The sequence below is a fragment of the Coregonus clupeaformis genome, chromosome 30 (genome assembly GCF_020615455.1).
Source record: "Coregonus clupeaformis isolate EN_2021a chromosome 30, ASM2061545v1, whole genome shotgun sequence".
NCBI lineage: Eukaryota > Metazoa > Chordata > Actinopteri > Salmoniformes > Salmonidae > Coregonus > Coregonus clupeaformis.
Window position 1 is genome coordinate 31,758,521 of NC_059221.1, and position 25,368 is coordinate 31,783,888.

Genomic DNA, 25,368 nt, shown 5'->3' on the forward strand with positions numbered 1-25,368 from the left:
TGAATGGAATGTGAATGACAGTCATCCAATAAGCTGTAATAGAAATAAGGCCATGCTTTTGAGAAGAAAAAAATGTGTCCTCCCTCATCTTAAACGGTAAAAGTATAATTAATTTCAAATTCCTTATATTAAGCAAACCAGACGGCACAATTCTTGTTTTTAAAATTTACGGATAGCCAGGGGCACAATCCAACACTCACACATAATTTACACACTAAGCATTTGTGTTTAGTGATTCTGCCAGATCAGAGGCAGTAGGGATGACCAGGCATGTTCTCTTGATAAGTGCGTGAATTGGACAATTTGTCTGTCCTGCTAAGTACTTTTGAGTGTCAGGGAAAATGTATGGAGTAAAAAAGTACATGATTTTATTTAGGAATGTATTGGAGTAAAAGTAAAAGTTGTCAAAAATATAATTAGTAAAGTAAAGTACAGATACCCCCCAAAAATACTTAAGTAGTACTTTAAAGTATTTTTACTTAAGTACTTTAAACCACTGACTGGAACTAAGGGGCCTAGCCCGAACCATGAAAACAGCCCCAGACCATTATTCGTCCTCCACCAAACTTTACAGTTGGCACTATGCATTGGGACAGGTAGCGTTCTCCTGGCATTCGCCAAACCCAGATTCGTCCGTCGGACCGCCAGATGGTGAAGCGTGATTCATCACTCCAGAGAATGCGTTTCCACTGCTTCAGAGTCCAATGCGAGCTTTACACCACTCCAGCCGATGCTTGGCATTGCGCATGGGGATCTTAGGCTTGTGTGTGGCAACTCGGCCATGGAAACCCATTTCATGAAGCTCCCAACGGACAGTTCTTGTGCTGACGTTGCTTCCAGCGGCAGTTTGGAACTCGGTAGTGAGTGTTGCAACCGACGACAGAAGATTTTTATGCACTACGCTCTTCAGCACTCAATGGTCCCGTTCTATGAGCTTGTGTGGCTTACCACTTCGCGGCTGAGCTGCTGTTGCTCCTAGACATTTCCACTTCACAATAATAGCACTTACAGTTGACAGGGGCAGCTGTAGCAGGGCAGAAATGTGACGAACTGACTTGTTGGAAAGGTGGCGTCCTATGACGGTGCGACGTTGAATGTCACTAAGCTCTTCAGTAAGGCCATTCTACTGCCAATGTTTGTCTATGGAGATTGCATGGCTGTGTGCTCGATTTTATAGGGTATATCAATGTATATTTAATGCATTCGGAAAGTGTTCAAACCACTTGACTTTTTCACATTTTGTTACGTTACAGCCTTATTCTAACAGTGATAAAAAAATGAAAAAAATGTTCTCATCAATCTACACACAGAGATGGTTGTCCTTCTGGAAGGTTCTCCCATCTTCACAGAGGAACTCTGGCGCTCTGTCAGAGTGACCATCGGTTCTTGGTCACCTCCCTGACTAAGGCCCTTCTCCACCGATTGCTCAGTTTGGCCGGGCGGCCAGCTCTTGGAAGAGTGTTGGTGGTTCCAAACTTCTTCCATTTAAGAATGATGGAGGCCACTGTAATGCTGCAGAAATCTTTTGGTACCCTTCCCCAGTTCTGTGCCTCGACACAGTCCTGTCTCGGAGCTCAAGAGACAATTCCTTTGACCTCATGGCTTGGTTTTTGCTCTGACATGCACTGTCAACTGTGGGACCTTATAAAAACAGGTGTGTGCTTTTACAAATCATGTCCAATCAATAGAATTTACCACAGGTGGACTCCAATCAAGTTGTAGAAACATCTCAAGGATGATCAATGGAAACAGGATGCACCTGAGCTCAATTTTGAGTCTAATAGCAAAGGGTCTGAATACTTATGTAAATAAGGTATATTTTTTATATAATTGCAAAAATGTCAAAAAACCTGTTTTCACTTCGTTATTATGGGGTTATTATGGGATATTAAGAGCGTCTGCTAAATGACTTAAATGTAAATGTAAATTTCAATTAAGAAGTGTGCCTTGTTAAAAGTTAATTTGTGGAATTTCTTTCCTTCTTAATGCGTTTGAGCCAATCAGTTATGTTGTAACAAGGTAGGGGTGGTATACAGAAGATAGCCCTATTTGATAAAAAACAAAGTCCATATTATAGCAAGAACAGCTCAAATAAGCAAAGAGAAACGACAGCCCATCATTACTTTAAGACATGAAGGTCAGTCAATACGGAACATTTCCAAAACTTTACCTCTGCTGCAGAGAATAAGTTCATTAGAGTTACCAGCCTCAGAAATTGCAGCCCAAGTAAATGCTTCACAGAGTTCAAGTAACAGACACATCTCAACATCAACTGTTGAGAGGAGACCGTGTGAAGCAGGCCTTCATGGTCGAAATGCTGCAAAGAATCCACTACTAAAGGACACCAATAAGAAGAAGAGACTTGTTTGGCCAAAGAAACACGAGCAGTGGACATTAGACCGGTGGAAATTTGTCCTTTGGTCTGGAGTCCAACTTTGAGATTTTTGGTCCCAACCGTTGTGGCTTTGTGAGAAGCGGTGTGGGTGAACAGATGATTTCTGCATGTCTATTTCCCACCGTAAAGCATGGAGGACCAGGTGTTATGTTGTGGGGATGCTTTGCTTGTGACACTGTCTGTGATTGATTTAGAATTCAAGGCACACTTAACCAGAATGGCTCCCACAGCATTCTGCAGAAATACGTCATCCCATCGTGTTTGTGCTTAGTGGGACTATCATTTGTTTTTCAACAGGACAATGACCCAACACACCTCCAGGCTGTGTAAGGGCTATTTTACCAAGAAGGAGAGTGATGGTGTGCTGCATCAGATGACCTGGCCTCCACAATCCCCCGACCTCAACCCAATTGAGATGGTTTGGCATGAGTCGGATGGCAGTGTGAAGGAAAAGCATTCAACAAGTGCTCAGCATATGTGTTGGAAAATCATTCCAGGTGAAGCTGGTTGAGAGAATGCCAAGAGTGTGCAAAGCTGTCTTCAAGGAAAGGGATGTCTATTTGATTTGTTTAACACTTTTCTGGTTACTACATGATTCCATATGTGACTACATGATTCCATGTGTGATATTTCATAGTTTTGATGTCTTCACTATTATTCTGCAATGTAGAAAATAGTAAAAATAAAGAAAAAACTCTTGAATGAGTAGGTGTGTCCAAACTTTGGACTGGTACTCTATATATTGGGATGAGTTGGTGCCACAGACAGTGATGTGGGCTGGTGAGGATAAAATGCCAGGGCTGAATTATTTTCCCAGTCCATCCCAGACGTCCAGTGAATTCAGCCTCAATGTCATTTACAGTAGAGGGTGGATACTGTATAGAAAATATTAGGCCTTGCAATGTAGTTGCAATAATGTTACTAGTAGAAAATGGGTTACTAGCAAATGCAGATGTATTATAAACAAATCAAACTGTTAGCTCATTATCAATCCTCTGCTTATAATATGTATTAGATAAAGTTGAGCTTAGTATACTCCAGTATATATTAATAACCATAGTCAAGCTCTACTGCAACATTAAGGACAATATTATATAGTGCTTGATGTTGTGTGCATATTGTTTTTTATATGTTACAACCTTTGCAGAATCAAGTCTTGTGGCGCACCTCTACCCACTCTAGGTCTCCCCACTCTTCTATTCTGTAGTATTACAGAACCAGTTCTACATTTACATTTACGTCATTTAGCAGACGCTCTTATCCAGAGCGACTTACAGTTAGTGAGTGCATACATAATTTTTTCATACTGGCCTCACGTGGGAATCGAACCCACAACCCTGACGTTGCAAACGCCATGCTCTACCAACTGAGCTACATCCCTGCCGGCCATTCCCTCCCCTACCCGCTGGGCCAATTGTGCGCCGCCCCATGGGTCTCCCGGTCACGGCCGGCTACGACAGAGCCTGGATTCGAACCAGGATCTCTAGTGGCACAGCCTTAGACCACTGCGCCACTTAGTCTGTAGCATCAACAGTGAGGGTAGGTCAGAGCATATCGTATCTGCATGATTCAGACTCAGTTTGCTGAGGGATCATTAGAATGATATATCAAACCAGCAGACCCATTGAAAGTGAAGTTCATATGAATTTGGCCAAGGTTAAATTTCATTTTAATGAGTCAAGTTATAAAGCTGCGTGTGTTTAATAAAATAAAAGACGTCAGTAAATGTGTAAGGGTGTGAACATCTCTTCATGAGTTCACCTCAGTATAGATAACACAGGAGAAAGACTTATGCTTGGAGTCTGTTTTTTATCTCATGCCATCACTTTGACAGTAAAAGAAACTAATGGTTAGATATGGGTACAAGTTTAGGATCTTAACTTGAGCCAGTTTGCTATAGCAGGAAATTAATCGTTCAGCAACAGGAAATGTGCATTATTATGTGGATTATAATTAATGGACATTTTTGTAGGGGTTGATATATATTTCATAAGAGAACATCAAGTCTGAAATTTCAACGTGGAATTTACAAACTTCAGAAGCCTTTTTAAACCTCAAATACACTACAAGTTTTAAGTTATCCATTTAGGATCATAATCTTACTTGTTGTGAGGTATGGCTGAAAGATACGGAGACACTTTTCCATGACATGCATACTTTAATCAAATTTGAAATATAAACAAAAACATGTTGATATATTGACTTTTGATACAAAACCGGCATAGCAGTGGTCGTTAGCAGAGACTAAAAGAGAAGTAAGTCAAAAAGAAAAAAAAACTAGTGCGCAAAATGAAGGAAACCAAGTCTAGTATTATACAGTGAACCTTTATGTTATGTTTAGGATACACAACTGCACAGCTTTGATTGCTTTCAAAGGTTTGGTGAGGACAGGGCACACATTGGTTCCAGGCTCTCACATTAGCCAAGGTTAGGCATTGTCACTTTTCTGCAGTTTAGGTGATGATTCCAAAATAGCTATCAATTGTTCTCCTGAGTCTGCTGTGTCCCAATCACATCCTACCACACATCTTATGGGATTCTACTCCATGGCGGTCAAGAAATTGTGTAAATCCTTATCCTAAGCAGAGAGAGGTTATGAAGTACCATTCACACAATAGTAAAGCTCCAACAGAAGTGATGTTGACGTTTCCTATTCTGGCATCACCAGTAGATCAAGAGATGATAAGCTGCTGTTGAAAAGTACTGTGAAGTGTGATGATAAAAAACATATAAAACAACAAAACAACAGTGGTGGAAAAGTACCCAATTGTAATGCTTGAGTAAAAGTAAAGATACCTTAACAGAAAATGACTCAAGTAAACGTGAAAGTCACCCAGTGAAATGTACGGATAGCCAGGGGTACACACCAACACTCAGACATTATTTACAAACGAAGCATTTGTGTTTAGTGAGTCCGCCACATCAGAGGCAGTAGGGATGACCAGGGATGTTCTCTTGATAAGTGTGTGAATTGGACAATTTTCCTGTCCTGCTATGCATTCGAAATGTAACGAGTACTTTTGGGTGTCAGGGAAAATGTATGGAGTTAATTTCTTTAGGAATGTAGTGGAGTAAAAGTAAAAGTTGTCAAAAATATAAATAGTAAAGTAAAATAAGGTTACCCCCCAAAACTACTTAAGTAGTACTTTAATGTATTTTTACTTAAGTACTTACTTTACACCACTGCGAAACAATCACCATACAAGCACAACCCGGCCCTGTCAAAACAGAAATCCATAAAGCCATCCGAGCATGATGCGGTTTATTCAGCGCAGTGAGGTCATTATTCATTGTGTCTTCAGACAGCCAAACTATCAAAAATATCTCTCTCAGTCCCTCCTTGTGTGGGTAAAAGCCAATCCAGCACGGTTTTGGCCGGTAAGAAACTGTCCCTCTGTTGTATACAACGCAAAGCATGATCCAAAATCTCAATGGACAATGTTAGGTGTCCTCTTCTCCAACTGTTGACCCTCACCCTATCAGTGTCGTAGCTCAGTTTCGCAAGGTCCGAGCAAGCCCCAATAAAAAAAAAAAAAATGTGTGGCATAGATGACAGACGTAAGAACAATCTCCAGTCCAGCCAGTTGTGTGTGTGTGTGTGTGTTTGTGTTTGTGTTTGTGTTTGTGTTTATGTGTGTGCGTGTGCGTGCGTTCATGTGCGTGCCTACAGCCTGATGTTCCTCTCCTGCATGTCCTGCCGACAGATGCCCCCCAGGGTGTTGAACTTTGACCCCAGGTCCCCCAGGAACTCCAGGTTGTCATCCAGGTTGCTTAGCGACAGCTCGTCCAGCGACTGGCACTTGCTGCCTGTCCCCTCGTAGCCATACTCGTAGGGTTGGTAGTCCACCTCTTCTCCAATCATATGCAGCTTCTGAAGAACCAATGTGTCAATGTTAGAGGACGTTATCTATATACCATTTAAAGTTCTCTTAAATCATATTTGAATTATATTCTACAAGATCTTATAAAACTCTCAATACTATCAACTAAAAAAGTAGGCTATTTATATATAATAGATCCAACAGAGGGATACTTCTTACATTGCAGAATTTGTATTAACGATAAGACAAATATTACCACCATTAGTTCTTGTTTTCAAGACCACATGGTGCATCATACACATCCTTACCTAAATGTCTGTCTCTCTTCTCACACCATAGGCTAATGTATGTAACTTTTTCTACGTGTCACCATGACATTTTTTACATTACATTTACATTTACGTCATTTAGCAGACGCTCTTATCCAGAGCGACTTACATACTTTTTTTTTTTTTTTTTTTCATACCCCCGTGGGAATGTCACATACGTGTTATGTCTGATATTTTAAGCCCTTGTATTTCACCAACACCTGGTGTTACACAACCCTCTATCAGGCTAATACAAAGGAGTTGTGCTAAGTGAGGATTAGGGATCTCATTATGGGATCATACAGGGGCTGCCACGAGGTGGTTCCCTCTCTGGGGAGCACATTTCCCTCTCTGGGGCCCTTGAGGGCCAGTGTATACACAAGCGGTTCTGTAATGGCTGTGCTGCTGAGGGACAGGTCTCTTACCCGGTCTATGTGCTCTGAGATGTGCTGGTTCGACAGCAGGCCAAAGGAGCGGGAATGCCTTGAAGAGTTACTCTGAGGAGAGAGCGGAGAAAACACAGAAAAATAAACATGGATGATTAACGGAGGAACAACAGTGTATGTAGTGTGTATGTATGTGTCAATGGTGTGGTGTCAAGTAGACCAGATCCTGATAGTGCACAGGCAACACTTACCCTCATGGTATTGTTCCTGCTTGTAGTCTGGTACTGCAATTAGAAAATACACATTCATATTGTTGCTATTATAATGATCGACTGCATTAATGCACCCACTTCACTGTATAAAACCTTGATAACTTGTAGTTAATCTGTAATAACCTGTCATAAATTGTGTCTATACAACTGTCGAATTATACAGCACTAAAGTAAAAAATAAATAAAAGGAGGGTTATGTTGTCCCCTAGTGCCTGCCTGCAGATGTCACTCACCATGCCCTGCCCACCCTGGCTTTTCAGAGTTCCATTGGCCTCGCCCATTCTCTGGAATGTTCCCCCTCCAGAGAACCCTCCCTCTCCTGAGGAGGACACCTGGGTGACATGGGGAGAGATGGAGGTTGAGTACTGAGACATGGGCACTGCTGCTAAGATGGAGCTGTACTGGATGGCTGCTGTTTTGCAAGCTCTGACCCAACTTTGCTATTTTGTGATTCTTTTGTCGTTCATTTTTACTTTATTTTCACGAAATGTATCCTCTATAATTTCTTACAACCGACAATAACTTTTGAACATCAGATCGGCAGTTACTTACCTCAATTCAGGCTTCAACTTCAACTCATCTGCCCTGGGCTCTTTTTGTAATTCCGACCCAATTTTCGGGCTAACCAAGAGGAAACACTGGCATTACAGAGGCAAGAGAGTGGGGATCCTGAAGAGATTAAGGCGAAGGGAAAACCGGCCACCTCTTCCCTCCATTGTACTGGCCAATGTCACTTGATAATCACTTGATAATAATTTGCTACTAACATGATTCTCAAAACTGCAATATTCTCTGCTTTTCTGAAACATAGCTTTCGGACAAGATGCCCAACTTCCATCAACACGTCTCCCTCACCACTAGGGGCGATAAAGTCATAGACCACTGTTATTTTACCCACAAGCAAGTATACAAGGCCCTCCCTCGTCCACCATTCAGCAAATCAGATCATGACTCCGCACTCCTGCTTCCATTTTACAAGCAGAATCTCAAACAGGAAGTACCCGTGACTCACTCCATTGAAAAATGGTCACCAGAATCAGAGATTATGCTACAGGACTGCTTTGCTAGCGCTGATTGGAATATGTTTTGAGACTCCGCCGATAGCATCAACAAGCTAACCACTTCCGTCACCGGCTTCATTAGGAAATGCATTGGCGATGTTGTCCCCACAGGGAAGGTTCACTGCTTCCCCAATCAAAAGCCTTGGATTAACACTGAAGTTGGCCCAAACTAAAGGCCAGGGCTATCGCAGCCAACCCTGAGGCTGCGACTGAGGACAGGAACAAGTACAAAAAGTCTCGCTATGACCTCCACAGAGTCATCAAACGAGCAAAAGGACAATATAGGACTAATCATATTACACATGCTCATACGCCCGCCGCATGTGGCAGGGGCTACAGTCCATTACAGATTACAAAGGAAGACCCAGCCGTGATCTGCCCAACGATGCCTCTCTACCAGACGAACTTAATGCATTTTATGCACGCTTCGACAATAGCAAAATTGTGCCGGGTGTGAGGGCTGCCACCGACCCAGATGATTGGGTGATCTAGCATGCACAGAACAGCTGGCAGGCACATTCACAGTAATTTTCAACCTCTCCTTGTTCCAGTCTGTAATCTCCACATGTTTTAAGATAACCACCATCACTCCTGTTCCCAAGAACTCTACGGCTTCATGACACAATGACTACCACCCTGTAGCACTCACATATGTTATCATGAAGTGGTTTGAGAGGCTGGTTATGGCACACATCAATTCAAATTTGTATACCGCCCCAACAGATCCATAGATGGCACATTCTCAATTGCACTCCACACTGCCCTCACCCACCTATATAAAAGGAATAACTATGTGAGAATGCTGTTCATTGACTACAGCTCAGCGTTCAACACCATTGTCCCCTCTAAGCTCGTAACCAAGCTTAGGACCCTGGGACTGAACACTCAGTTGGTGAGGGTAGGCAACATCACCTCCGCCATGCTGACCCTCAACACGGGGGACCCACAGGGGTGTGTGCTTAGTCCCCTCCTGTACTCTCTGTTCATCCACGACTGCGTGGCCATGCACGACTCCAACACCATCATCAGGTTTGCTGACGACACAACGTAGGTAGGCCTGATCACCGGCAATGATGAGACAGCCTACAGGGAGGAGGTCAGTGACCTGGCAGTGTGGTGCCGAAACAACAACCTTTCCCTTAGTGTCAGTAAGACCAAGGAGTTGATCGTGGATTACAGGAAACGGGGGGGCGAGCACGCCAACATCCACTTCGACGGGGCTGCAGTGGAGCGGGTCGAGAGCATCAAGTTCCTTGGTGTCCAAATCACTCAGGACTTAAAATGGCGACAGCGCCTCTTCCACCTCAGGAGGTTGATAAGGTTTGGCATGGGCCCTCAAATTCTCAAAAAGTTCTACAGCTGTACCATTGAGAACATCTTGCCTGGCTGCATCACTGCCAGGTATGGCAATAGCAACGCCCTCGATCGCATGGCGCTACAGAGGGTGGTGTGAACAGCCCAGTACGTCACTGGGGCTGAGCTCCCTGCCATCCAGAACCTCTATATCAGGAAGGCCTGGAAAATCATTTATGACTCCAGCCACCCAAGCCATAGGCTGTTCTCTCTGCTTTTGCTTTCACACGGCAAGTGGTACCGGTGCATCAAGTCTGACACCAACAGGCTCCTGAACAGCTTCTATCCCCAAGCCATAAGACTGCTAAATAGCTAACTGAATAGCTAACTAAATGGCTAAACGCACTGAGTTGACCCTTGTATTTGAGTTATTTTTAGTTTTGCACTGTCTCTATGCACACCCACAGGGCCCTACACACTCACGCACACTGACACTCCAACACACGCAAACACTCACTCCATAATTTGCTCACACACACATACATTTATACTGACTCTACACACACCCACTCACATACAATCATCATATACGCTGCTGCTACTCTGTTTATCATATATCCTGATGCCTAGTCACCTTACCCCTATACATAATCTACCTCTATCGATCCAGTACCCCTGCACATTGTAAATATGGTACTGGAACTGACCCTGTATATAGTATGCTTACTTACTTTCTCATGTTCTTCTTATTTCTTATTTTTATTTATAGTGTGTTTTTGTTCTACCGTATGTTCTTTTTAGTATTACATTGTTATTGATTACTGCATTGTTGGGTTTAGAGCTTGCAAGAAAGGCATTTCACTGTACTTGTGCATGTGACATTAAAACTTGAAAACTTGAAACTTGAAAGGTTGTATACATTATAATGTAGACTGATGCCCTACTCCATCAGCTGACTGAATTGTGTACCACTGTTGTCACCACCATTTTTTTGCGCTAAGTAACACCATGATATGAGCATGTTATATAAAGACATAGTAAAAGGGGAAATGCACAAAGTGCAAAATGAAAGCATAACTGAGGATTATGAAGAGTTAAATTGTGTTATGCACACTGTGATGTAGTACCACACAATGTTCAACTATGGAAAGTATACCACTGAGACAGGTAGGAAAAGCATTTAAGATCTTCAGTCTTTGAAACGTCTCTCACAAATAGTTGACAAAGGTCAAAGACAATGCTATTCAGTGCTATTGAACAGTTGGGACAGTACAACTGGTTCAAGCTAGATAAAACATTTGCATTTGAGTTATTTTGCCATAGGCTAATATCTTCCCTAAAACTAAGTTTCCCACACTTCAGATTGAGCTGTGAACAAGGGCAGGCATGAACTGCATGTATTCCACACTGCCCAAACACAGTTTGATTATCTGCTTTAAAAATGATGTGATGTGAGACTTCCATCAACTAGAGATGAGATACATCCAAAATGGAAATTTCTAAAGAAAGGAAAACTATTTCAAGGTATTTAAAAACACATACTTTAAAAAAAAGTTTTAAAACAAAGCATTGATGTTTCCATTATGTGGACCTAAGGCTGAAACTTCAATGCTTGAAAATCGTGTTTGTCAGCAAGGATGTCACTCACAATGGTCCTCCCTGTGGTTCTGTACATCTCATTGGTCTCTTGCGTCATCTCGTTGGTCTTCTGAGTAAACTGTCCAATCAGAGAGCAGAGAATCAAGCACAGCATAAACAACAGTGATTTAGACTGTGATCAGAGTGTTGTAGTGAGATGGTGGAAGATTACATATATAGTAACTAGTCTTGTTGTTGGTGGTGACAGAATTAAGGATACAATTATATTTACATTTTAGTAATTTAGCAGACACTCTTTTACAGAGTGACTTACAGTAGTAAATTCATACATTTCTTACTTTATTTTCTCCCTACTGGTCCCCCCGTGGGAATCAAACCCACAACCCTCGCATTGTAAGCGCCATGCACATAATATGATATATGTGGAGTAGCAGTTCTCTAATGGTGGCTAAATTAAGTGGTGTAGTACAGATGTAGGATCTTCATTTGATCACCCTGTTGCAGGACAACTTTCCTGCGATGCAGGAAAGGTTTAACTTGTAGTGTATTTGAGGTTTTAAAAGGCTTCGGAAGTTTGTAATTTCAACTTTGAAATTTCAGACTTGATTTTCCCTTACAAAAATCTATCAACCCCTACAAAAATGTCCATTAATTATAATCCACATAACAATTCACATTTCCTGTTGCTGCAGGATTATTTTCCAGCTGTAGCAAACTGGCTCAAATTAGAATCCTACTTCTGTAGCAGATAGACAGGTAGGGACAGGTACAGTTGAAGTTTACATACACCTTAGCCAAATACATTTAAACTCAGTTTTTTGCAATTCCTGACATTTAATCCTAGTAAAAATTCCCTGTCTTAGGTCAGTTAGGATCACCAATTTATTTTAAAAATGTGAAATGTCAGAATAATAGTAGAGAGAATGATTTCTTTCAGCTTTTATTTCTTTAATCACATTCCCAGTGGGCCAGAAGTTTACATACACTCAATTAGTATTTGGTAGCATTGCCTTTACATTGTTAAACTTCGGTCAAACGTTTCGGGTAGCCTTCCACAAGCTTCCCACAATAAGGTGGGTGAATTTTGGCCCATTCCTCCTGACAGAGCTGGTGTAACTGAGTCAGGTTTGTAGGCCTCCTTGCTCGTACACGCTTTTTCAGTTCTGCCCGCACATTTTCTATAGGATTGAGATCAGGGCTTTGTGATGTTCACTCCAATACCTTGACTTTGTTGTCCTTAAGCCATTTTGCCACAACTTTGGAAGTATGCTTGGGGTCATTGTCCATTTGGAAGACCATTTGCGACTGATGTCTTGAGATGTTACTTCAATATATCCACATAATTTTCCTTCCTCATGATGCCATCTATTTTGTAAAGTGCACCAGTCCCTCCTGCAACAAAGCACCCCCTCAGCATGATGCTGCCACCCCCGTGCTTCACGGTTGGGATGGTGTTCTTCGGCTTGCAAGCCTACCCCTTTTTCCTCCAAACATAACGATGGTCATTATGGCCAAACAGTTCTATTTTTGTTTCATCAGACCAGAGGACATTTCTCCGAAAAGTACGATCTTTGTCCCCATGTGCAGTTGCAAACCGTAGTCTGGCTTTTTTATTGCGGTTTTGGAGCAGTGGCTTCTTCCTTGCTGAGCGGCCTTTCAGGTTATGTCGATATAGGACTCGTTTTACTGTGGATATAGATACTTTTGTACCTATTTCCTCCAGCATCTTCACAAGGTCCTTTGCTGTTGTTCTGGGATTGATTTGCACTTTTCGCACCAAAGTACGTTCAACTCTAGGAGACAGAACGCGTCTCCTTCCTGAGCGGTATGACTGCTGCATGGTCCCATGGTGTTTATACTTGCGTACTATTGTTTGTACAGATGGACATGGTACCTTCAGGTGTTTGGAAATTGCTCCCAAGGATGAACCAGACTTGTGGAGGTCTACAAGAAAATGTCTGAGGTCTTGGCTGATTTCTTTTGAGTTTGAAGGTAGGCCTTGAAATACATCCACAGATACACCTCCAATTGACTCAAATGATGTCAATTAGCCTATCAGAAGCTTCTAAAGCCATGACATCATTTTCTGGAATTTTCCAAGCTGTTTAAAGGCACAGTCAACTTAGTATATGTAAACTTCTGACCCCCTGGAATTGTGATACAGTGAATTATAAGTGAAATTATCTGTCTGTAAACAATTGTTGGAAAAATTACTTGTGTCATGCACAAAGTAGACTGACTTGCCAAAACTATAGTTTGTTTACAAGAAATTTGTGGAGTGGTTGAAAAATAAGTTTTAATGACTCCAACCTACGTGTATGTAAACTTCCGACTTCAACTGTAAATGTGGTTTGGAGAATGTGGTCAGTGTTGTAGGCCTACTCACTCTGCATGTGGTACATGTGCTCATGAGTCACACCCAAATCATGGATGTGAGCTATTTTACTCTCTCATTGGTACTATATAAACTAAGTTATGCTAATAGTGACCGAACCTGCTTCATTCAGTGCTTACCATACATACAGTAGATATTAGAGGGAAGTACACACCCTACACAGAAGCCACTAATTACCTGTAACTGTCATGTTATTAATGACTTGTTCCTCCATCATATGACATCTCACACACTCTCTCACACAACTCCTCCTAACTGTGCAGAACACACCCACAGACATGGCATTGAAAAACCTCAGACAGTGTGTTGACCATAGACTGTTTTTTTTTACACAGAAAGAGATGAGTTACAGAAAGAATGAAAAAGAAGACGAGATGAAAGTAAGGATAGTGGCCAGTTTACCGGTATGCCTGGGGTGGCCTGCTTCATTCCATCTGCCACTTCTCTGTTAGGAGTGGTGGGGGTCAGGATCAACATGGGCTCACCCTAAAAGGTAGGGACAGGAGGAGAGGGAGAGGAGGAGGGGAAAGAAGAAGGATATGGTTATCAGAGTGGAAGAGAGATAAACAGGAGAGGTAAGTAGAGAGGATTGGAAAAGAAGAATAGTTTAGGATAGCAGAGGAGAGGAAAGAGGTGAGGAAATGACTAGAACTATTATAGTTATTACAAGATTAAACATCATGTCAGAGTACAAACTGTTCACATACCAGAGGAAGAACACCTGTCTTGCCAACAGTAAATACCTGTCATACCCAGACTCAATGGCAACAATGATATAAGCACATGACTAGGGTTTCAAAGCTACTGGTGATTTACCAAAGCTACCAGCATCTTCAGTAATTTAGATAATTAACAGAACATCTATGGCAGTCTATTGTAACTTTGGTCATTTATACTTGAATAACTTAAATGTATTCATATAGAGTTAAAAAAATATATATACATATTGTCCATGAGTTTCTAGTAGATAGACCATATGGTTAAAAAGAAAATAGCCTAATTCATGAAAAAAGCATCTTATCAACAATGGCATTATTTTCAATTACCTCTGCAACTTGTCAAACTATTTTTTTCAAACTATTTTTTTCACAACAGCCACCAGTTTGACCCCAAAACATTGACAGCAACTACATATTGACATAGTCAAATAAATAAAAGTGTATTAAAAAAACATTTCATGCTGAAACCCTCATATTAAACACCAATGGTATTCACTAAATTGAGGGTTTATATTTAGGATAATGTTTAACAGCTTTGTCATTCTATTTTTTATTTTAAAATCATCTTATTTAATTACTTCATGTATTGTAGATGTGATAAGGCCACACAGAGGGCCAGAGATAATTACAGACACCTGTGATATTCTGAAGTACCCAAAAGGGCCACTAGATGTCTTGTGATAGATTACATAAAATCCTTGAAAGATACCAAAAATCTGGTAGTTTACTGGTAAACTTAGAAAGTTTCTAGTAATATACCCTCCCTTTGCAACCCTACACATGACAGCTCAGAAAGGGATTGTATTGTACACTCCTGTCTTGCTAAATACCCTGACAATGCACATAGCTTAATGTGTACATTCGGCACAAATACTGTAGATATACCTGCATGCATGCACGTTAACATATACACCCACACACACCTTACATGCGCTGCCCCCTGCCTCCTCGTTGTATTTGATGAGAGTCTGGTTGCCCTCGTCTTGCAGATTGAGGGGGAGGTGTGTGAACGTCTTACCACCGCACTCGCACAGCAGGAGGAAAAGCAGTAGCACTGGGAGAGGGACACAACCACAGAGTCACTACTAGCAGTCACATCTCATAGCATTTTACCATACAAAAAACTAATGAATGTTTAAAGTCATGTTTTTATAACATTTCATAGCATGCTGTAGCACTGCTATCTATCAACATGTTTTAATAACAATATTGCATCAAAAGTTTGCTCTCAATTTCATAGATGTGATTTGGTTTAGACTGAATTGATGTCTCTCACTCACTTTCAGGCCAAAAGCACTGTTCTAAGAGTGTCTGAGTAACTGACTTACTGATTATCCACCTACTCTCTAACTATCCCTTATCCCTATATACAGTACTCCATACCTATTCTCTTCTAACTCACATAAGAGGAGCAGCAGTCCAGCCAGCAGTAGTCCTATAGCGGCAGGGCCCATGCTGGAGCTCCGGGGCAGAGAGGCCCTACACTTGTCTCCTTTCCAACAGTCACACACCATCACCTGGACAATGTCCTTTCCCACCTGGCCTTGCTGGTCGAGGATCACCAGAGGCACTGTGTAGTTACCGTAAGGCAGGCTCTTCAGACTGACCAGACCCGCCTCCATACCTGACCACCGGGGAGAGAGAGAGGGAGAGTGGTGGAAGGAGAGGAAAAGAAGGTAGGGGGTGAATTAAGCAATAAGGCCCGAGGAGGTGTGGTATATGGCCAATATACCACGGCTAAGGGCTGTTCTTATGCATGACGCAACCCAGAGTGCCTGGATAAAGCACTTAGCCGTGGTATTTTGGCCATATACCACAAACCCCCGAGGTGCCTTATTGATATTATAAATGGGTATACAGTCTGATATACCATGGCTGTCAGCCAATCAGCATTCAAGGCTCGAACAACCCAGTTTATATTATATTTAATTATATGCTGCTTCAAAGGATCTGACATCTGATTAATGGTATTTTTTAGTTTAGCAGGTTGTGTGGAGATAGTAGATGACTATATATCCAGATAAAAGCAGTACTTTGGTATGTGGGTGTAGTGCGTGTGTTTATGGGTGTGTGTGATTCTGCTGACCATTGGCAGGGTCCAGTTTCCAGTGGCTCTTCAGTGTTTTGTCTCCATTGTCTCCCAGGGAGAAGGTACAGGGGCATCCAAAGGGAGGTTTGTCCTTGTCTACTACCGGCACAATCACTTTGTTACCACACATGACCAGCTCCTTCTCCACCACAGAGGGCATGTTATCATTGAGATCCCCCAGGTGAACCAGAATAGTGCCTGTACCCGTGGCAGGGGGCTGGCCTGAGAGAGGAAGAGATTCTTTAAATACTTTATTATGCACAATACCATACACATATGCATACGTACGTACACACACAGTTACATGCATGTTCACACGCAGGCACACACACAAACACTCTCACACACACACACACAAACACACACAGACAGACAAACGCACACATACACACACTAACCGTCATCTATGGCGTGGATTATGATAGTGTAAATGTTGTCTTTGTTGACGTGAAGTGACTCCCGGTCCATCTTCTTTACTGTAGTAACCACTCCTGTCTTGTTATCTATAGTGACCCAGCCTGCTGGGTCCTCAACTAACTCATACCTGGTCAGGACATGGAAGGGACAGACAGCCAGCTGCTTACTTTGAATACATGCTGTACATGCAAAATAAGTTCTGGTAATCAATATCACAACCCAGGGGAATCAAGAATCATCATGATGTTTCTGAGGCATCACATGTTGCCACCCACCTGATTTTTCCCACATCTGAGTCAACATCGGTGACTTTGGGCTTGTACAGCACCTTTCCTGTCTCCTCCTCTTCCATCATGTACACGTCAGTCACCTTTTTGTCAAACTCCGGGGGGTCGTTCACGTCAATCACCTTCACCGCCACGTTCGCTTTCTGGGGGAGCGCGGTCAGGGTTTTAGGGGAGTTGGCCCTTCCCGAGCCACACACAAACAGAGGCTCCTCGTTCTCCACGGCAATCTCTATGTTGGTCAACGTCGTCTTCTCAAAATCCTTCCCCTGGTAAATGTAGTCCCGTACTTATGTTAGAGCAACACAAGTCAATACAAAAAAAAACAGTTTCTCACAGCAGGAAAGTAATCCTGCAGCAACAGGACATGTGAATTAATATGTGGATTATAATTAATGGTCATTTTTGTAGGGGTTTATACATTTTTCATTAGTGGAAATTACAAACTTTAGAAGCCTTTTAAAATCTTGAATACACTACAAGTTTGCATTTACTGCTGTGCTGGAAAAGTATCTGCGACAACAGGGTGATCAAATTAAGATAACAAATCTGTAAGTGATGTTGATGTTCGAACCTCATATAAGGTAAAAAGGTCAAACAGACTCACCTTGATGACAGTCAGTATACCCTCGTTGGTCTTGGGGTCGGTCTCAATCTTATAGTTCCCTTCCTCGTTCCCCTTCACAATGGAGTATACAGCCCGCCATGCGGGGGTGTTGGGGGTGTCTTCATCAGTCACAGCCACTCGGAGGATCTCCTTATTGGATTCCATCTCCATTATCTGAGCATTGTACTGCAAAGAAAGAAGGTAAAGTAAATATTTTTGTTTCACAAATCAATAAAGAAATTTTCACTCAATCGATCTGTTGATCAATTGATCAATCAACCAACAAATCATTGCACCAATCAATCAATCAACCAGTCAACCAATCAATCCACTTGGAACTTACGGTCTTGTTTTTGAACACTGGCTGGTGAGTGTTGGAATCCATTATTTGGAGGTTGACCACTGCAGTTGAGGACAGGGCTGGTTTCCCATGATCCTTAGCTTCAACAACCACTATATACGTCTTTACTTTCTACATGAAGAACAAAATAAATGAAATATTGATCCCACCATTTTACATACAGATGTACATTGAGTGTTCAGAACATTAAGAACATTAAGAACACCTTCCTAATATTGAGTTGCACCCCCCTTTTGCCCTTCATTGGGGCATGGACTCTACAAGGTGTCGAAAGCGTTCCACAGGGATGCTGGCACATGTTGAGTCCAATGCTTCCCACAGTTGTGTCAAGTTGGCTGGATGTCCTTTGGGTGGTGGAGCATTCTTGATACATGGGAAAACCCAACAGCGTTGCAGTTCTAGACACAAATCGGTGAGCCTGGCAGCTATTACCATATCCCATTCAAAAAGGCACTTAAATATTTTGTCTTGCCCATTCACTCTCTGAATGGCACACATACACAATTCATGTCTCAATTGTCTCAAGGCTTAAAAATCCTTCTTTAACCTGTCTCCTCCGCTTCATCTACACTTATTTATTTAACAAGTGACATCAATAAGGGATGTCAATCAATAAGGGATCATAGCTTTCACCTGGATTTCCTTGGTCAGACTATGTCATGTTCATAATGTTTTGTGTGTGTGTGTTCGTGCATGGGTGCGTCAAGTGTGTGTGTGTGTGTGTGTGTGTGTTTGCACGTAATGACTTGTCTGTGTGTGCGTGGGTGTGTCGTAGTGGAGCCTCACGTCATAGTCGAAGCAGCCGGTGAAGGTGAGCTGGCTCATCTTGGTGCCCTCCACCTGCTTCAGGTTGATCTTGGGCTCAGCTGGCTCCTGAGACAACACCCTTATACTGATGGTGGAGTTCTCTGTGTTCGCCTCATCCCTGTCAATGGCTATCAGAGGCACTGGCAGATACCCTGAGACAGGGGGAGAGGAGGGCAGGAGGGGAAGAACAGGAAGGATGAGGAGGAATAATGGGGAAGAGGAGGAGGAGAAGAGGGGAAATTAGTTACCCTTTACATGTTCTCTCTGCTCAAAAAGAGCACCAACTTGCCACTTGATTTCTCAGCCATACACAATGACTAATTGGTTCTTCTGCGAACAGTCTAGCTAAGTATACTTTGTACAAGGCCTATATGCAGGCATATGATTTACAGCCTTTGTGTGTACTGACCCTCTTGTAAACTTTCTTTCACACTGGCTTTCTTGACAGGGTTCTCAAAGTAAGGCGCGTTGTCATTGATGTCCTTAATCGCCACGTCGAACCCCAGAGTCGTGTCCACGGGATTACCAGTCTCCTTGTCCATGATGTCAAACTTAATCTGTAGGAAATAATATTATTATTCTTAATTTATGTTTGGTTAAATTTTTGATAATCTGTCTGTTCGTCCGTCCGTCTGTCTGTCCGTCCTTTTGTCTGTGTGTGTTGATGCTCACGTGAAAGATGGGGTATGTCTCCCTGTCGATGGGCTTGTGTACGTAAACCACTCCGTCCGTCTCGCCGATGGTGAATATGCCCAGCGGTTCCTCGGTCACTCCGGTTCCACTTATACGGAACTGGTGGTTTCTGATCATTGGTGTTCTATCATTGAACATCTGGAAAGACAGCCTTGTTGATGAACAGTTTTCAGGGCTATGAATAGTGGGTCCCTGGTTTAGGAGAAGCCCAAAACGGGTCCAGGGTTTACAGTATGACTTACTACAGAGTTATGTTGGGAGCAAATGTTCTTCTGATGAATGACCATAGACTATTTATGGGCCCAGTGCTTTTGTACCTTAGCATGTCTAGACAGCTTTGCCCTGTTTAGTGGTGTATGATGTTTTTACCTGTGTGGCTATTTTGGGATAAGGTCCAGGGTCCTCCTCCACTAACTCAATGGTGGACAGGACCCACCTTCTTTTGGAACGCACCAGCAGCTCCTTTAAGCAACATGGGAAGGAGAGGGGACAAGGGCCATTGTACCTATTTCTTTAAACTCAAATATGATTTTCAAATGTTTGTGGAAATGCCCATGACATACCCTCTTTTCCCGCTTGTTCATTGTATAGTTGCCAGTATCCTGTGCCAGTGCTAATGCAACCATGATGGAGACCTGCTGACACAGACAGTGCAAACATGCAATTAGAGAGAATATATCCACGTGTGCACAGTAAAACAAATACATAAAGATGAAGGTGTGATTCATCCAGTCATATTCCCACCCTGGGTTTGACCTAATAGCCCGCAGGTGAGTCCCTGCAGGTGACAGACCTCTGGGAGGCATGATCATAGTGGGAGGGGTGGGTTGTACAGTATAATGTGTGTGTGTGTGTGTGTGTGTGTGTGTGTGTGTGTGTGTGTGTGTGCGTCTCTCTCTCTCTCTCTCTCTCTCTCCCCTTCACCCCTTCTCACACCCCTTTTTTAATTAAGAGTGATACTTGGAACAATCCTTGCTGAATCATCTTTCTGTTATGTTTTATGATCTAATTCAGCATCTTCATTACATTCTCATTACGCTCTCATGATCATACACTTTAAGCAAAGCTGTTACGGTTGAAGGCAAGGTGAAGGTTTATAACATTTGAGTTGGGATTATATTTACTGCAACCAATTGACATGTGTGATACCTAAAAAGCAGTTTGAGAATGTGGGTCTACGCCCCAATGAAGGCTGTCCTCTACACATTGACAGTTGTGGCTCAGTCCAATAAAGAATAAACATTCAGAGTGAAAAAATCAATTCGATAGATCCGTGATCTATTACATTTTGTCGAATGTTATGACGTGTATGAGTATGACGTGAAATGAGGGCACTTGCATTCTCACCACCATGGCCACTGATAAAGACTTTAGGTTTATTCATCCTCCAGAAACCCTGCATACTCAGCTATCAACACCCATTCAATGATGTCCCAATCATCATGGGAGATTTTCAAAGTCATAATTGATTCAAAGCTCAGTGAACTCCCTACATGCTCAGACAGGTAGTTTTAGTAGAGAGTAGTTTTGCATGAACATTCTAGGACAAGGTCTTTGGCATAATTCAGTAAGTGGTGACTAGTACCAGATAAAAAAATTAATGGAAGTATATATGGAGATAGTTTAGTGCCTAAAATAGGGGGATGAATACATGTAAAAAAAAAAGATATATATATATATATATATATATATATATATATATATATATATATATATATATATATATAGTTTTCTGATATTTTTTATATCTCTCAGATATAGGACAGACACTTTAGAATTTTTTTGGGACTATCTGTTATTCCATGTAGTGAATCTGTTATTCAATGTGATTGTATTGGCTAATAGCAATGCCAAATTCAATGTTTCATCCAATAATGTTTTTATATATTTTTTTGATACCTTAAGGGATCTTAAAATTCAAAATCAAATAGCTAAATAATCCTTGGCATGACCATCTTAAAACAATTCCATATGTTAGTTTAGTTTAGCCTATGCAAAGCCCTCACTGTCACTCAGAAATGTATTCCAGTGTCTGCCTGCCTGCCAATTTAAAAATATTTGCCAGTGTATGTGTAGGCTACCTGCACCCCCCCTCCTCCATCCGAAGCATGCATAGTGTACTGTAGCTACTGACGTTACAGGCGTTATTCCGAAATTAGGGAGAGAGATTTTAATTAGAGAACAATGGATACACTTTTTCAATGCTAGTTAACGATATTATAGTTATCACGTTTCACATTGTATTTATGAACTACAAAAAAGTTAGACGTGTTTTTATTTTAATTCTGGTGCCGCTCCGCACACACAAGCTTGTTAGCTAGCTCTGGTCTATCTCTCGAAAACTCTAGGTGACATTATGTGTAATGTAATGGAACTGAAATTCATGATCAAGGGCTAGCTCTGGTCCAACGTTAGTTAAACCAACTCTCTGAAATTCAAAGACATTCAAAGTTCCTTCATAGAAGCCGATCCTCCGTAGCTATAATTCTGTGGGCCTAATTCAGATAATGCATGTCATAACAACAAGATGCCCAGCGATTCATGCCCAGCGCTCTCTTCACCCGCAATATTTCAGTCGCATGTCGCACCCTACACTACACTTGTCTGTCCAATGCATGTACATAGCTTGCCCGCTCCACATCAAGCTTCTCTATCCATTTTGGTGAAGCAATTTAATGTCAAGCTAAATGTAAAAAAATATATATTTCAGATGTTTACAAAAGAACAGAGAGGAACGATATTAAACATTACTTTTTTGGGGTTCGAAACGGTTCACAACTTTATTTTGCTGGTCGGTACAGTGGAAGGGAACCCAAAAAATTATGGTTCTGTTCAGAACGAAACGATTGGAAAATAATTTTGGTTCCAACCACTGGTTTAGACAAATGTGCCTATTTTATCAAAGCTAATCTACTTTAGCGCAATGCATTCTGTAGAAGCTAGTTTTGTACTCACTATCAGCTGAAGCAAGGACAACCTCCCCATTTTGGACCTTTCTGCTTGATATCCTCTGGATGAATGTCAACAACTCACCTGTGGTAGTGGAGCTTGAGACACTTGGTACAGGCAGCGTGAGAGGGACGGCCCACTATCCCTCCAGGCAGAAACAGGCATGTTTGTTCCTGTGTGTGTGTGTGTGTGTGTATACCTTATCAGGACCCTAATGTCCTAACAAATCACCAGAATGTCCTAACAAGGTAGGAAAACAATAAACATTTTGAAAACTCTGGACTTTTATCATGTTCTGAATTTGTTAAAATGCTATTTTAGGCTTAAGGGTTACACTCTTAGAAAAAAAGGTGCTATCTAGAACTTAAAAAGGGTTCTTCGGCTGTCCCCATAGGATAACCCTTTGAACAACCCCTTTTGGTTCCAGGTAGAACACTTTTGGGTTCCATGTAAAACACTTTCCACAGAGGGTTCTACCTCGAAACAAAAAGGGTTATACCCAATGTTCCCTCTAAGCTGCGCGCTGCACGGGACTGCGCACTCCCCGGCAATGCCCGTGCAGAGAAGCACCAGATTGAACTTCACTCAACTAGAGTTTTCCCTGTTAGTTAGCACTATCAACGTTTCCCTTTACTGTGGGAATTGTGATCGTATCAACGCAATATTAGCCACTTTCAATGCAACATACTGAAACAAAATGAACTATGGAAGATATTTTGTTGTAGGCAGAACACATCGGAGATTAGGATTCTATTGCATTGACATGCACTACACAGGCCCATACTCTACACAGACCTGTGCGTCATAACCAGTCAGAGCTGCAGTAGGCCTATATTTTGCAAAAAGACCATTGCCATATACTGTATGGATTTGTGCCGTTCAGCGGTTGTGTAGATGGCAGCATTCGCGCAATACTGAAACCACATTTAACCATGGCAAGGTGACAGGGAAAATGGCAGAATACAAAACAGTGTAGCTACTCATTCCGCAAGGCAATTAAACTGGCAAAACATCAGTACAGAGACAAAGTGGAGTCGCAATTCAACGGCTCAGACACGAGACGTATGTGGCAGGGTCCACAGACAATCACGAACTACAAAGAGAAAACCAGCCGCGTCGCCGACACCGACGTCTCGCTTCCGGACAAGCTAAACACCTTCTTCACCCACTTTGAGGATAACACAGTGCCACCGACGTGGCCCACTACCAAGGACTGTGGGCTCTCCTTTTCTGTGGCCGACGTGAGTAAGACATTTAAGCATGTTAACCCCCGCAAGGCTGCCGGCCCAGATGGCATCCCTAGCCGAGTCATCAGAGAATACGCAGACCAGCTGGCTGGTGTGTTTACGGACACATTTAATCTCTCCCTATCCCTGTCTGCTGTCCCCACATGCTTCAAGATGGCCACCATTGTTCCTGTACCCAAGAAAGCAAAGGTAACTGAACTAAATGACTATCGCCCGTGTAGCACTCACCTCTGTCATCATGAAGTGCTTTGAGAGACTAGTTAAGGATCATATCACCTCTACCTTACCTGTCACCCTAGACCCACTTCAATTTGCTTACCGCCCCAATAGATCCACAGATGATACAATCGCCATCACACTGCACACTGCCCTATCCCATCTGGACAAGAGGAATACCTATGTAAGAATGATGTTCATTGACTATAGCTCAGCATTCAACAGCATAGTACCCTCCAAGCTCATCATTAAGCTTGAGGCCCTGGGTCTGAACCCCGCCCTGTGCAACTGGGTCCTGGACTTCCTGACGGGCCGCCCCCAGGTGGTGAAGGTAGGGAACAACATCTCCACCTCGCTGATCCTCAACACTGGGGCCCCACATGGGTGCGTGCTCAGCTCCCTCCTGTACTCCCTGTTCACCCAGGACGGCGTGGCCAAGCACGCCTCCAACTCAATCATCAAGTTTGCAGACGACACAACAGTAGTAAGCTTGATTACCAACAATGAGGAGACAGCCTACAGGGAGGAGGTGAGGGCTCTGAGGAAAATAACCTCTCACTCAACGTCAACAAAACAAAGGAGATGATCGTGGACTTCAGGAAACAGCAGAGGGTGCACCCTCCTATCCACATCGACGGGACCGCAGTGGAGAAGGTGGAAGCTTCAAGAATCTTGGCGTACACATCACTGACAAACTGAAATGGTCCACCCACGCAGACAGTGTGGTGAAGAAGGCGCAACAGAGCCTCTTCAACCTCAGGAGGCTGAAGAAATTTGGCTTGGCCCCTAAAACCTTCACAAACTTTTACAGATGCACAATTGAGAGCATCCTGTCTGGCTGTATCACCGCCTGGTACGGCAACTGCCACGCCCGCAACCGCAGGGCTCTCCAGAGGGTGGTGCGGTCTGCCGAACGCATCACCGGGGGGAAACTACCCGCCCTCCAGGACACCTACAGCACCCGATGTCACAGGAAGGCCAAACAAATTCATCAAGGACATCAACCACGCGAGCCACTGCCTGTTCACCCCGCTATCATCCAGAAGGTGAGGTCAGTACAGGTGCATCAAAGCTGGGACCGAGAGAATGAAAAACAGCTTCTATCTCAAGGCCATCAGACTGTTAAATAGCCATCACTAGCACATTAGAGGCTGCTGCTGCCTATTGAAATCACTGGCCACTTTAAGAAATGGAACACTAGTCACTTTAATAATGTTTACATATCTTGCATTACTCGTCTCATATGTATATACTGTATTCTATAATATTAGACTGTATCTTAGTCCATGCCGCTCTGTCATTGCTCGTCCATATATGTATATATTCTTAATTTCATTCTTTACTTAGATTTGTGTGTATTGGGTATATGTTGTGAAATTGTTAGATATTACTTGTTAGATATTACTGCACTGTCGGAGCTAGAAGCACAAGCATTTCGTTACACCCGCA

General features: G+C 42.5%; 1 protein-coding gene across 1 annotated transcript; it reads right to left on the reverse strand.

Annotated features, from left to right (window-relative positions):
- Positions 1-5,507: 5,507 nt before the first annotated feature.
- On the reverse strand, positions 5,508-22,526 carry LOC121546543 (cadherin-like protein 26). The gene is made up of 19 exons (XM_041857796.2): positions 22,463-22,526; positions 20,071-20,142; positions 19,877-19,969; positions 19,487-19,645; positions 19,224-19,371; positions 18,794-18,966; positions 17,990-18,118; positions 17,647-17,832; positions 17,031-17,308; positions 16,737-16,882; positions 16,336-16,560; positions 15,652-15,873; positions 15,173-15,303; positions 13,933-14,016; positions 11,185-11,253; positions 7,416-7,514; positions 7,162-7,194; positions 6,950-7,021; positions 5,508-6,266 (listed from the first exon to the last, which is right to left on the reverse strand). Exons 1-19 carry the CDS (start codon positions 22,490-22,492, stop codon positions 6,060-6,062), a joined length of 2,556 nt encoding a protein of 851 aa, XP_041713730.1. The 5' UTR covers positions 22,493-22,526; the 3' UTR covers positions 5,508-6,059.
- Between the last annotated feature and the right edge of the window lie 2,842 nt (positions 22,527-25,368).

What these genes read in the sequence shown, in the direction of transcription:
- LOC121546543 (XM_041857796.2), bottom strand. Translation starts at nt 22,492, where the DNA reads ATGGGGAGGTTGTCCTTGCTTCAGCTGATA. An exon ending in TGGACTGCTGCTCCTCTTAT is followed by an intron (nt 15,304 to 15,651) that starts GTGAGTTAGAAG and finishes TCCCTCTCCCAG; the next exon opens with TGCTACTGCTTTTCCTCCTG. An exon ending in GCAGGAACAATACCATGAGG is followed by an intron (nt 7,022 to 7,161) that starts GTAAGTGTTGCC and finishes CTCTCTCCTCAG; the next exon opens with AGTAACTCTTCAAGGCATTC.